General features: G+C 36.9%; 3 protein-coding genes across 3 annotated transcripts; 1 reads left to right on the forward strand and 2 right to left on the reverse strand.

Annotated features, from left to right (window-relative positions):
* The first annotated feature begins 233 nt into the window (after positions 1–233).
* LOC114741124 (O-fucosyltransferase 19) lies at positions 234–3,719 on the forward strand. Its single transcript, XM_028929380.1, has 8 exons — positions 234–836; positions 1,423–1,495; positions 1,590–1,660; positions 1,763–1,851; positions 1,951–2,083; positions 2,167–2,399; positions 2,498–2,974; positions 3,068–3,719. Exons 1-8 carry the CDS (start codon positions 285–287, stop codon positions 3,324–3,326), a joined length of 1,887 nt encoding a protein of 628 aa, XP_028785213.1. The 5' UTR covers positions 234–284; the 3' UTR covers positions 3,327–3,719.
* A 3,773-nt stretch (positions 3,720–7,492) lies between these two features.
* LOC114741123 (fructokinase-like 1, chloroplastic) lies at positions 7,493–9,914 on the reverse strand. The gene is made up of 2 exons (XM_028929379.1): positions 8,925–9,914; positions 7,493–8,205 (listed from the first exon to the last, which is right to left on the reverse strand). Exons 1-2 carry the CDS (start codon positions 9,912–9,914, stop codon positions 7,510–7,512), a joined length of 1,686 nt encoding a protein of 561 aa, XP_028785212.1. The 3' UTR covers positions 7,493–7,509.
* Positions 9,915–12,115: 2,201 nt separating this feature from the next.
* Positions 12,116–13,023, reverse strand: LOC114741126 (uncharacterized). Its single transcript, XM_028929381.1, has one exon. The coding sequence runs from the start codon at positions 12,967–12,969 to the stop codon at positions 12,337–12,339; it is 633 nt and encodes a 210-aa protein (XP_028785214.1). The 5' UTR covers positions 12,970–13,023; the 3' UTR covers positions 12,116–12,336.
* Between the last annotated feature and the right edge of the window lie 656 nt (positions 13,024–13,679).

A 13,679-nucleotide genomic window follows, 5' to 3' on the forward strand; every position in this document is an offset into this window, starting at 1 on the left:
CTGAGAGAAAAATGACACATTGCCTCCGCTGAAGCACCCTCCTGGGATTTCGGAGCCTCTCTCGTTCTCCTTTTCACACCCCCCAATCTCACGATACCATTACCCAAAACCCACTCTCTCCCTTTTCTCTCTCATCGCCACCACACCAACAGAGAGAAGAAAAAACCTCTTCTTCCTTCTTCTCTCCTAATCCTCTCTTTAATTAATTTGCCTTCTCCTTTTCTCGGAAAACTTGGTTTCCCGATTCGGGGTTGCCGTTTTATTGTTATTTTCCGGCACCGGTCATGTCGTCCGGCGGCCCTACCAGCTCCTGCAATACAAGCCCAAGGATCGCCGGCCCCACCTTGCCTAGACGACGCGTCGCAGACAATATTGCCGACCCTGAGAAACAGTCTGGCTATTCTGATTACTCCGACGTTGGTGAAGACGACTCTAATGAATCTGGTGCCGGTGGCGGGTCCCAACTCCACCACTATCACGCCCAACGCCATCACGTCATCAGGTACATCCTGCTTCGCACGCGGATGCTCTTCTGTTTACCGGTGCGCCTCCTCCACTGCATTGAGCAATTCTATATCTGGGCATCCATGGTGGTTGCGTCGATGAGATCGGGGAAGAATATAAGTCGTAGAGTTTTATGGATGTTGACGTTGATGTTAGTTATGACGGCTTTTTTGAAGGCCGCGTTTCTAGGAGTTGCCTCGGAGGTTAATAGGAGGAGCTTAGAAAATGGTCAATTGATGTTGCAGAGGTTCAAGCAGGATTGGGCATCGGCTCAGAGGGCCGTCACTGAGAGAGAAACCTCCTTGCCCAAGCATGTCCCTCAGAGATTACTCGTAAGTGATTTTGGATTTTTTATTCCCGTCTTGTTTTTGTTTACGAAGTTACCGATCATTAATTTATTTCATTAAACAAGAATCTCAGATTCAAGTTTCTTCTAGATCCTCTGTTTTATATCGATTAGCTTTCTAAATTTAGCGTAACTGTGGATACAAGAAGGATAGGCTTCATTTGGTTTTTCATGGCGTTGGTTTTGAATTTGACTCCAAATGATGAAAAAAATTTCTGATATGCTAATTATTTAGCTTTCTTTAATTGAATTGATTTGTTAAGAGTTCATGTTGTTTTCATATCTGGGTCAGAGTTGTGAGAGCCAGGGTTTGTTATTTCTTTAACGTTTTGAGTATTTGGACTGGTTTAGGAGTCGCGAGAGATGATGTAACCAGTATTATTTATAGAATATCACGCTAGAGTTGTGAGAGATGATGATGATGTAATGAGCATTACTTATAGAATATAAACCCCGCAGTTGAGAGATGATGATGTAACTGTCATTTTTATAGCTCTATATCACTTTTAGTTTCACTTTTCATGATTTTTAACGCTTTCTTTTCCTTGTTCTGTTTCTTTTCTTTTCAAAAGACTGAGGAAATATGGATGAAGCCCGACACTGGCAACTATTATAAATGCATCTCTCGACCCAGGAGGCGAATAAGTATGTAGGACTGCTCTGAATTCTTATAAAGCATATGTAGGTGGGCTTAATGTATATGTTTATGACTCATTGTTCCGCTTTTGTAATTTTTCAGGGGCAGATACAAAGACAAATGGCTATCTGCTTGTTCATGCTAACGGCGGGTTAAATCAAATGAGAACAGGAGTAAGATCAACTGAAATATAAGATTGTGATAATTGTTCTATTTCCCAGCCTCCTAGATTATACTTTTCATGGCTAATTCTCAGAACCTGCTTTATCCTGCAGATATGTGATATGGTTGCAATTGCAAAGCTCATGAATGCCACTCTGGTTCTTCCTTTACTTGATCATGAATCCTTTTGGACAGATCCCAGGTAAATTTTCGATTTCGTAAGTGCGGTGCTCGTAATTTGACTCCTCACAGTATCCTTCTTTTCCGAAACATATATAATAGCCCCTCTCATATATTTCAGTGACTTCAAAGATATTTTTGACTGGAGGCACTTCATGAATGTTTTGAAAGACGACATTGACATAGTCGAGTATGTTCCTGCCGAGCATGCAAATGTTAAACCTCTTATGAAGGCTCCTGTTTCCTGGTCAAAGGTGTGGAAATAATCCAACTATGTGACGAGATTCACACAATTCAAGAAATGTGGAGTGGTCTTACTTACATACTTGTTTTGCAGGCTAGTTATTACAGAAACGAGATTTCCAAGTTGTTGAAGCGACACAAGGTCATACATTTTACTCACACAGATTCCAGACTTGCCAATAACGGCCTTGCTTCTCATATTCAGAAGCTCAGATGTCGTGCCAATTACGAAGCTCTCAGGTACTCACCAGAGATTGAAGAGCTTGGAAAAATTTTGGTCAACAGGCTAAGATCCAATAACGAACCATATATTGCCCTTCATTTAAGGTATCATCGTGTAGTTTCACCCATTTGTTGTCCGTTCTTCGTTCAGTTATGAGCCGCCAAACTGACATTTCTTGTTTGGATTCTTTCTTCTGTAATAGATATGAGAAAGACATGCTGGCCTTTACCGGATGCAGTCATAACCTCACAGCAGAGGAGGCTATGGAACTCAAGACTATGAGGTATGAAACTAAGCACTGGAAGGAGAAAGAGATCAATGCCATTGAAAGACGATTGCAAGGGGGGTGCCCTATGTCCCCTAGAGAGGCGGCCATTTTTCTCAAAGCCATGGGCTACCCTTCTACAACAAAAATCTACATAGTTGCAGGCCCGATCTATGGAAGAAACAGTTTAGATGCCTTCCGATCTGAGTACCCTAATGTATTCACTCATTCAACCCTGGCAACAGAGGAAGAACTGGAGCCCTTCAAACCATATCAAAATCGCCTTGCTGCATTGGATTACATTGTTGCCCTGGAAAGTGATGTCTTTGTCTACACTTATGATGGAAATATGGCCAAGGCAGTGCAGGGCCATAGGAGGTTTGAGGGATTCAGGAAGACTATAAATCCTGACAGGTCAGTTCTAAATGCCAAATACGTGTCCCTATTTTGAAAATTTTATATAATATGCATTTCTGACAGGTTTTTCGTTTCCTTTTTCATTTCCAGATTAAGATTTGTAAAACTGATTGATAAGCTGGATAAGGGTGCTATATCTTGGGAAAAATTTTCTTCCAAGGTTAAAGACATACATTCAAACAGGGTAGGCGCACCTTATCTCAGACAGCCAGGTGATTCACCAAGGACAGAGGAGAGCTTTTTCGCTAATCCCTTCCCAGGTTGTATCTGTGACCAGTCGCAGGAGCTGCTTACAAGACTTAAACTTGACCAAAGCCGGAAGCTTAGTCTTAAAACCCAAAGAGGGTAACCGGGTTTTGGTATGACTAGCCCAAGATGATAGATTTACGCCAGTGCCTAAAAAGGCAGCAGTACATCAGTTGAGGTGGCAATGTGCTTTCCTTATTCAGGCTAGTTATTTTGGTTAATGTGCCACGGAAGGATCGAAGGACATATGGGGCTTTTGCCATACGATTCAAAAGAGACGAATTTTGGTTGATGCAAACCGAATGGGGAAAAGATTTATAGGCGAAGGAGGAAAGTAGAGGGGGCTGTGTATAATTTAAGGAGGTTAGTTTATACTTGGGAGATAGACATCTAGCAGAAGGGAGTATTGTCCCACTGATTCATTGATTCTTTATTGGAAAAGGGGGGTGTTGAAGTTGCAAATTGATTGCAATTCTGCTTTTTAATTTTTTTCCCGTACAGTTTAGCTGAGGAGATTAGATTCATACGTTCCATTTGATGCTTGTTCATAATTTTCCCTTCGTTTTTGGATGGAGACGCCCGTGATTGCCGGTTGGTTCCAATATACAGTAATTTCATCAGTTTTTTCTCCTATTCTTCATTGCGTGCCAGCTATACTGAGAAAAGGCCATCTCTCCTAGTTACAAATCAATTCCTAGAAGGAATTAACCTTCTCCGAGTTTGTGTCCATGTTTCAAAGTTCTAAAATGAATTTACGGACGTGAGATATGTACTAGTAAAATAATCTAACTAATAATTCAAGCCAGTCTAAAGATTTAGATCAGAAAATAGCTATATTTTGAATCATGAAGAATAGATTTGAACTCTTCAGAATCCAATATATCAATATGTAGAGATCACACCTGTAATAAATCCCATTATCTAGAAGTAGCACAGCATGATTTGTTCTTTTAAATTCCATGTACAGTGTATTGAGAAAGCGTGTGGGGGTGAACAAGTCTACATAGAAAAGTCATTTATCGGTGACATTGATAAACTTTGTGGGAATTTCTTCAAGCTGAGCTGATGCAAGTGAAGTCAATATGGGGTGACAGAGTCGAAGTGATGGAATCATGGAAGCTTCAAAAGGTCCCATAAGAAAACATATATTGTCCATGAAGAAACGAGTACGACTGAAAGTGGCCATGGGAAATGAAACCACTCCAATGGCGTTTCACCAAGACTTCTTCAACCTAGTCATGCTTGACCAAACTCGAATATGACAATGGAAAGCGAAGTAGTACACAAAATTGACTTGGAATTGTCAATCATAAAAAGAGTTCTTTTTTTTTTTGTTAAATAAGGAGATAAAAAACCTAAAGAACCAACTCGACGAATAAAATGCAGAATGCAGGAGACCTTAACAAACTTGATATTTTAAAATATTTAAATAACTTTCAACCTCTTCTCGTTTTTAATATAAAAACTAGTTAAGAATTAAATTTAATTATAAATATAATACTCCAATTTATTTTTTCTTTCATCTTTTTTTTAAAAATATTCTCACTGATTGTAAGAGGTTTTCATCCAGGAATAATTTTAATCATCCCATGCACCTTATTAAAAGAGGATGGTTTAAGATATTTGTGACAAATAATTAATTTAACTAATTTTTTTAATATCTCTAAATTAGTTATCTAATTATTATATTAAGGACTAAAAATAATAATTAATTATCTATACTACATTTTATCTTATGCATAAACAATTAACTCATTAGGCTTAAGTAAAGCATTTATTCTTCTTTCGTGTACCACCAATTAATTTCCTCCCCCGCAAATTGCTTCAATTTAATTTGTGTACTTCTATCCTTTATTTGCTTATCTCAAATCAACATATGTTGATAACTTATAAAAATATAATATATTACCTTTGATATTTAATATAAGATTTAATTTATAGTGCATTACAAATTATATTTTATATAAAAGACGGAGATATCTTTCCTTAAAAAAATAAAAGAGTAGGTAGCAACCCATTTCTTAGTCAAGCATTTAAAATGCATGTACATTACTCCTACTTCTATAGAATTCAAAGTCATTCACAATCAATTATCCAGCCATTAGTTTACACTTTCCAACTTAACGGCGCCCTCAGGGCCTTCAGACTCCGGTCAGTTTCCGAGTATACGTAGCCACTAATTTCCCCAAATCTGACTACCCTTTCTTTTTATTCCAGTGGGCCCTTTATTATTAACACTTACGCGTACTTTTCTTTCTGCCATGTATTGCTTTCGCTCCTTAATATAAACAAATAAATTTCAAACCCACGCCTAACTTTAATTAAAATCACATTTTGAGGTAAACTGTCAATGTTTTCAAAATTGAAATACTCCTCCGGTCCTAATTATAAGACCCAATTAACTTATTTAAGGAGATTAAGGAAGTAAGTTAAGTTGGTTATTTATAATAAATAAGTGTTGTTATTCCTAAAATATCTTTGCTAATTAAGTATATTGGCTAAAACTATCATTATTAGAAGGATTATCTTGGAAAAAAATACATAAATATAAGAGAGAAAATAGATTGGGTCTTATAATTAGGACCAAATAAAAAGTCAAATTGGGTCTTATAATAAGGACCGGAGGAGTAGTAATTGAACACAAAGGACCAATGGCTTAAAAAAATAAGTTAAACTATTCAATGATTGAAAGTGGTGATGAGTATCATGATACCCATTGTTATGATGAATACCATAATACTTATCATTGTGATGAAATCTACATCATTCTAGTATAGTTTTAATGGTTTAGATTTAAAATTTTTAAATTATGATTTTTAAATAAAATTTATTATTTTTTGAAAACCGTACAGTTAAGAGATTATATTTTTTATTGTATACCTATTAAAAGAAAATATTTTTCAAAAAATAAAAAATAAAAATTTAAATCTTAGCCGCCCATATTAAATTTGTACGATTGATATTTGATATGTATCATGGTACTCAATATTATAATGAGTACTAAAACTGGTTCCTTAACTATAGTGAATAAAAGAACCTTTTACAATTCTTTTAAAAAAATAGAAGTAGGTATATTTGGGCCGGACTTTTCAAAGGAAAGGCGGAAACTTTTGGACACAAACGCACGCCAAGAACCAATACAAATAATGGTCGGGCACAAGGCCTTAAGCTGTAGCTTTTGTGCTTGTTTACAACAGTAATAACAGAATATGAGACAAGTGTACAAAAAAATTTTTTATCTCAGTTTATGCAAACATACTAATAAACACTTAACATAAGCAAGTACAAACAAGCCCTTTAAATATCACCAATCCAAATTAAAAATTTTAGTAAAGTAATGGAGGGTGTTTTACCAACAAAGCTAAAATAAAACCAAAATGTAAAATAAGTTTTTAGACAACATAAACCTGTGTGTATACCATCTCCAATCTTTAATATAAAAGCTAACAGGAGGTTGAATTTGACTCTAAATATAAGATTTCAATCAATTTTATTCGTCTTGTTTATTCAAAATAACCCCATTGATTGTATATGTCAAAAAAAATTTGTATCAAAAATTAGTATCAATCCAAATGATTTAAAAAGCTATTTTAGAAAAACCAACACATTTTTAACAAATAACTAATTTAACTACTTTTTTAATACACTCAAATTAGTTAAGTAGATATTATATTAAAAACCCGAGATAATATTTATTTCTCAAAGATCTCAAACCTAAAACATGGCAACCTTCAAGGAACTAGACACGTGTACCATTCATGACTCGCAGTAGAATGTGGGATCGTATAATTTTAATGCTATGTATCGATAATTGATAAGTTGACATCGATTTGCAGCCCTTGTGAAGTATATGGGAATGGACTTCCTAGTTGTCGACTCACATGAAAATGGGAATACAAAATCACATGGATGTGAGCAATGAGGGTGAGAATGAAGAGATAACACCTACAATTGCATTACAAATATTAGTGTACAATCCATTTCTCACCTACAAAATTTTCAATTGGTGGAATCCACCACATTTGTTACGAGAATGAAAGGATGTGTCATTGAATGAATGAAATGGAGCCAAACACAAAAGCAAACAGTTTATGCAACCTAGAGTCCCAGTCTGTGACTGTTGAGTTCTCCCACCTTCCCTGGTTTCAGCCGAAGTACTAAAACTCTTCGAGAATATCTATTCACCAAAAAAAACTTTTGGAGAATATCTGGATAAACCATTTGAACCAAGAAATACCCAGAATCAAGGCTCTAAACTATATAAAGGCACACAAACCATCTATTTGTCACCACATTGAAGGCACATAAACTTGTTCTTTAAGATTCTGCGCAGCACTTTCTGTGGGAAAGCCTCTTACCGCACCAATGGTCCATTGTGCTATTATTCCAGCTGCAACCGCAAAGCGAAGTTGTCTCTCCAAAATGTCTTGGTTTTCAAACATTTCTGGGCATGAGGTCAGCTTTCGTATAAGAGCAGCCACAATTGCGTCGCCGGAACCAGTTCTATCGCATGTATATGGAGTTATTAGAACATCTTCAGTTCCAATCACAACCCCATCAAAACTAGGGGTATAATAATGAATTCTAAATGTTCCATCCGTCACAAACAAGATTTTAAGTTTGTCATGCCACAGAGGAGAGATTTCCTCAGGAGTGTAATGATAATAATCTTGCTGATGTTTTTTGGTTTCTTCGTAGTTCTCAGCATAGTATTGAGGTCTGTAATTTCTCTTTCTCTCGTAATATTCTTCATCAAGAAGGAATTCTAGCTCAGTCTTTGAAACTTCAATAATGTCAGCTTCACTCCATGCTTTATTGATCAATTCTTTTGACTCATCAGGTGATTTCCACAGAGGTAAAGGGAGGTTCGGATCGAAAAACACAAGGCCTCCAAATTTCTTAGACAATGCAATTGCTTTGAAGAGGGTTGATTGCATTGAAGGGGATGTTAAAACTTCTGAATTGAAATGGAAAAGCCTTGCCTACAGTAATTCAGAAAAGAAAGTTCTTGAGTTGGTTAAGAGCAACAACCATTACACCAATGCATTCAAATCACATAAAATTATCCTAACCAGCAAGATCCAAATCATCAACAAGAAGGACATAGAAATAGAAGGAACAATAGGGCTTGAAATTCATAATTTCTTAAAGTATTGAATGTTACTCTTATGCGGCAAATTTACTAGTATGTTAATGGATCAAACATGGAAGAGGAAAAACCGTTTACAGCAATTCAGAGGGATTCAATGGTTGGATGAAACATTATCTTCCCTTACCAAAAATGGATTCAATTTTTCTAGGATGTCTAAACTCAGATAAAGCCCAAAGGCATCCCCGACCATGATACCCAAACAAAATTCCCATGCCACCAATCTCTATCCTCTATGTTCGTACAAGTAAATGCATGCAACACATTCGAAAAGGGATAAAAATAAAAGAGACAGAGACCACAGATATAAAGTCCCCACAAACCATATTATTAGTTTGCGTCAGTCTCTCAAGTTTCAGTTCGATAGATCAGTAACAGAAATTTAGCTGCAGCGAAGAAGTCAATGGGTATGCAATTATTATAGAAAGAAATTCATCAACCAAATGATCATTTAATCACTATACTAATTTCCAAAGCCTACCAGTATTAGCGAAGTTGTTTTGATTAAGTTGAATAATCATAGTACAGAGAAGTAGGCATATGAACTCTCACCTCTTTGAGAACAGAAAGGTTCAGTTCAGAGCTTCTAAGTGAATCCTCAGCCGACTCTTTAGTCGTCTCCATCTTCATTTTCCCATCCTCAAACTTCACCTTCATGTACGTACATCCAGTCTTCACATTGGAATCAAATTTCACAGCCCGCGTCTGAACCTTCTCCTTGTTCATCATCAAAACCAACTCATCCCCATAACTGTCGTCCCCAACCTTTCCCATGAATGCCGCTCGCCCGCCGAGCCGGACATGGGCAATCGCCACATTCGACACCGGTCCTCCCGGAGCCCTCCCGAACTCCGGCGGCTTCCATTGCAGCATTTTCCACTCCGAGTAGATGTCCGGGTCCATCGGGTATTCGTGCACCCGCACTGTGGGGACGAACTCCTTCTGTACAGCGCCGAAGCAGCATATTAATGGCGGGTCGTCATAAGAAAAATCCATACCGTCGTCGTAATTTTCTGCCTCTTCTTCTGTTATTTCAGCTTCGTTTGCTGTTTCTATCGCAGGTTTCGCTTGAAATGCGCCCAGTTCGACAAGGGTTCTTCTCCAACGCATGGATTCTTTTGCTGGAGAATCAGCAAAGGAATACAAAGAGGACGAAGATGGGGTTTTGCTTTCTTCAGTTGTTTCACCTTCGTTTGCTATTTCTTCCGCAGGTTTCACTTCCAATGTGCCATTTTCGACTTTGGTCTTTTTCGAGCGCTTCGATTGTTTTGCTGCGGTAGACGAGGAAGACGAAGAGGGAGAAGACTGGGGCTTCTTTTTCCTGCCTCGGCGTGCTGGGCTCGGGGTTTCAATAGCTCCATTGTCGCCATTAACGGACACTCTGACTGGGTGTAGCTTTATCTGGTGAAAAGGAGTAAATTTGAAAGGAATTTGAAATTTTAGAACTTTAGAACTCGCATTTCCCAGCTCTGAGGGATGGAAGAAAGAATCTTGAGAGTAGCGAAAGGGAAGTGGAGATGAAAGAAGATGAAATGACGCCATTGATAGATTAATGGAAGAATTCATCCATGATGAGCTGAGCTTCGCTAATCTTTTCTCCGATGAATCCTATCGGGTTACTGTATATTTGAATTATCCTTTGCCTGTTTACCAGATCCAGTCGGGTACCCGCACTGGGCCGGGGCAGTTGGCCTTTTGTGCTTTTAATATGCAAATTATAGCCACTTGCTGTTTTCTCACAAATTTACTTCAAACTTCATAAAATCACTTCTAAAATTATAATTTGATTTTCACCTAAATACCCTCTTAAACTTACTTCACTTTTTATAAATAATCTTACTCCATCACAAAGATCAAAAAATTAATTAAAATTGGTTTAAAATAATAAATGTGTAGAAATTGAAAGTTTTTTCTTCAAAATATCCTTATCTGTGAGAAGGATTATAAGAAAAAATAAAAAATAAATATAATAAAGAGAATTATAAAAGAGAGGGAATATATGATGGTAGGAGATGATGGCTTAAAAAATGAGATAATAAATATATTGAGTATTAAAGTAAGTAATTAATGAAGACAAAATAAAAAACTTACTACAAAAATTTAAAACAACTTGCAAATATTACTTATATTTGAGACAAGAAATAGATGATAGTTGTTGTTTATAAAAAAAACAGAGGGAGTATTAATTTTTTAACAATATATTTTATTGGGAAAAAAATCATTCTGCAATTATACTTAGCATTTTATTAAAATAGATAGGTTTTATTGAATAAATTATAATGAGTTGAAATATTTAGTTTATGCATATAAAAAAATAATAAATCAATTTAAAAGTCAATTCTATCCCTGTATATATATGTATATATATCTGTTTTATAATTGTACTTGTCAAACACTGTTATTTGGCGGCAAAAAAAAAAAACACCGTTATTTATGACAGATTTGGTTTTTATTCTGATTTTAACAGTTTAGCATCATAATTAGCACAAGTTCATCCAAAGATTTTGACATGTGAATTGGGGTTGTGTAGCGTCGCTACATACAGTTCTGCATAATTAGGAACTTTGAGCTGCAGGGCGTATATCCGTGCTTTAGTTCTGGTTGTTCCATTGATGTGGTGTTTTGAAGTATTAATCTCAGCGTGATTCGTTTCAGAGAAGCATTGATATATGAAATCCCAATCAACCTGGTTCATACAAGTGAAGCAACTAGTGCAACCTACAAGTGGTTCCATTTCATCAATGCTTACTCTGTTTCTCGGCTAATAAGTGACCAAGAATATGCCTGTATGATACAAATGGTCCTAATACAAGCACTCGCGGAGCATTACTTAAAACTGTCTTCTTCTTCGTCTCCTATGGTGTTGAATCATTCATTGTCTCGTTCTAACTTGTGCACTCAATGTCTGCTATTAGATGCCTGTTTTACTTCAATTGATTCAATTGTTAAGGAGTATCTTTATTCAAATACGGCAGAAAATGGTTTTCTGGACACTGTTAAAGGGGTTACTGTTATTTGCAAGTGCGTTAGCTATGTTGAATAGTTTCCTTCGTCCAAGAGGATGGAGATTAACAGAACTTATAGGACAAAGGGCAGGTGATAGGGCTCATCCATGCTTGTCAGTTCTAGAGACTTCCACTTATTTTGTTCAATAACGTCACTATTTCAGTGAAGTTTCTCAGTTCTCACTGGATAAGAACAAATGACGGCGGTATTGCAAGTCTGTGTACTTCTTATGTTATAAAGGCACAAACTGCATCCAAACGGGATGTACCTTACTTGAACACCATCTTCTATCCCCTTTGAATTTCGTGCCTTTTAAGTTTGGTTGATGATGATACACAATACTTGGTCTAGCCTCTGATATCGAACTAGAAATATCTAAATCAATTTCGATTCGGAAAGTTTTAGTATATTCCTTGCATCGGAAGCCAAAAGAAACTCGCCAACAAATTTTTTATCAGGGAAACTCACCATTGAACAATTCACTTAAGTCAGTCTTCTTTCTCCTCTAGCATGGCTGAATATCGTGAGGAATTCTTCGGAATATTTCTTGCATCAAGAGCTAATAAAAGCTCACTTAGAGATCTGTAGGTGAACTCTTGAAGCATATTTATGGAAAACTGATTTCTGCAATGATGAAAAGGGGAGGCATGATAAACAGGAATTGAGGATTGAGCAAAGATCATGATAATATAACACATTCCAATTTCCAGAATCAAAGATCATGATAAGCGAAGGCATGGTAAAAAGAAAAGGACTAAACTGTATTTATACGATCAGCTATTCAGATTACAAACTTTCTGCCACTCAATCCTCTTGACAAGTTACCCAGCAATGCACAAAAGACTATAGCATTGCTTGTCTTCTTAAGGAAACATCTCTTACATTCACAGATTTTCAAATATCAAAACTTACAAACTATCCAACAACGCAGTACATCAAACTGTTAGTCATGTTGTGTTCATTCAACTGGGATCATAACCTCATTAGTTCTGAAAGGAGGCAAAGTCCAAGGGGGGTTGTACCTCGCCAGCACGAAATCCCCGACCACCTTATACCCATCTCTCTCCAGGCTCCTCTTGAGCTTCTCCACCTTCTCCTCAACCACAGTTTCTGATGCCACTCCTGCAAACTTCACAACCCCATATTTCTTTTCTCCTTCCTCTCTGATCTTCACCCTCTCATCCAACGGTTTTGGTGCCTCCTCAGCTTTCCCATACTTGGCCGGCAATATAAACCCCATAGTCACCATCTTCTTATTCTCCCCAGTGTCACTAGCCTTAGTCACAACAGGAGCTGTCATAGCAATGGCTTCACTCTCACTTCCACCAGAAGAATTCTCTGTGTTCTTCGTTATAACAGGAGCAGTCATGGCAATCTTCTCGGGCTTAGTATTCTGGGGATTCCCTAAAGCGCCAATATAATTAGCCAGAACTGTGAATCCTCCATCCTTGTTTCCCTTAAACTGAGATGGCTCGTAGGTGACTTCAGCTACAACAGAAGGTGGGTATTTGCGGATTTCGTAGTCAGTGGTGGATTTGATGACTTCGTAATTCGGAGTTTCGACGCCGATCTTCCCAAAGACCATACCCATTATGAATCGTGAAGGGATGAGCAGGGAATTGCGAGATGAAGGTAAGAGGTTGGAGTAGAGTACGGAGCGCTTCACGCCATTATATAGAGACATGGACGAATTGGGAGTGTAATGTAGATACTTGTTGATAGGGTTCATCTTGTCTTGTGTGGAGTGATCGAGATGAGCTTTGTGACGTGTTGGATAGGAATGTTTGATCATTGAACGGTGGTGATGCTGCCTTGCTGCCATCTGTTCGTGGCCTCCGTTCGCCCACGTCCCATATATAGTTACTGTTACATTCTCTTGTAAAATATAAAAGCTCGACTTTTATTTTGGTTATTACAATAATAATAGTTCTAACTAAAGATATTTTTAAAAGATAATATATATATTTATTATTAATAACTAATTTAATTATTTTTAATTTATTTTAATTAGTTAATTAGTTTTTATATTAAAGACTGGAAGTAGTATAAATTATTTTAAAAAATTCTTTTTTTGGGCCATGCATAGGATAATTGGAAATGCGAGTTCCTTAAAGAAATTAGAATTAAAAATATGTTGGGGAAATATAATGGGAGAATTATAATGAAATCCTAAGGAAGGAAAACACTTACTAAAAACAATCTCAATAATAACTTTAATAACCTATAATAACAAGTTTTAAAATAAAAAAGGGTAAAGATGCATCCAGTATCCCGAAATAGATTTTCAGGTACATCCAGCAT

This window comes from Neltuma alba, unplaced genomic scaffold (genome assembly GCF_004799145.2).
Source record: "Neltuma alba isolate B1F8T4 unplaced genomic scaffold, ASM479914v2 tig00003278_pilon, whole genome shotgun sequence".
Classification (NCBI taxonomy): domain Eukaryota; kingdom Viridiplantae; phylum Streptophyta; class Magnoliopsida; order Fabales; family Fabaceae; genus Neltuma; species Neltuma alba.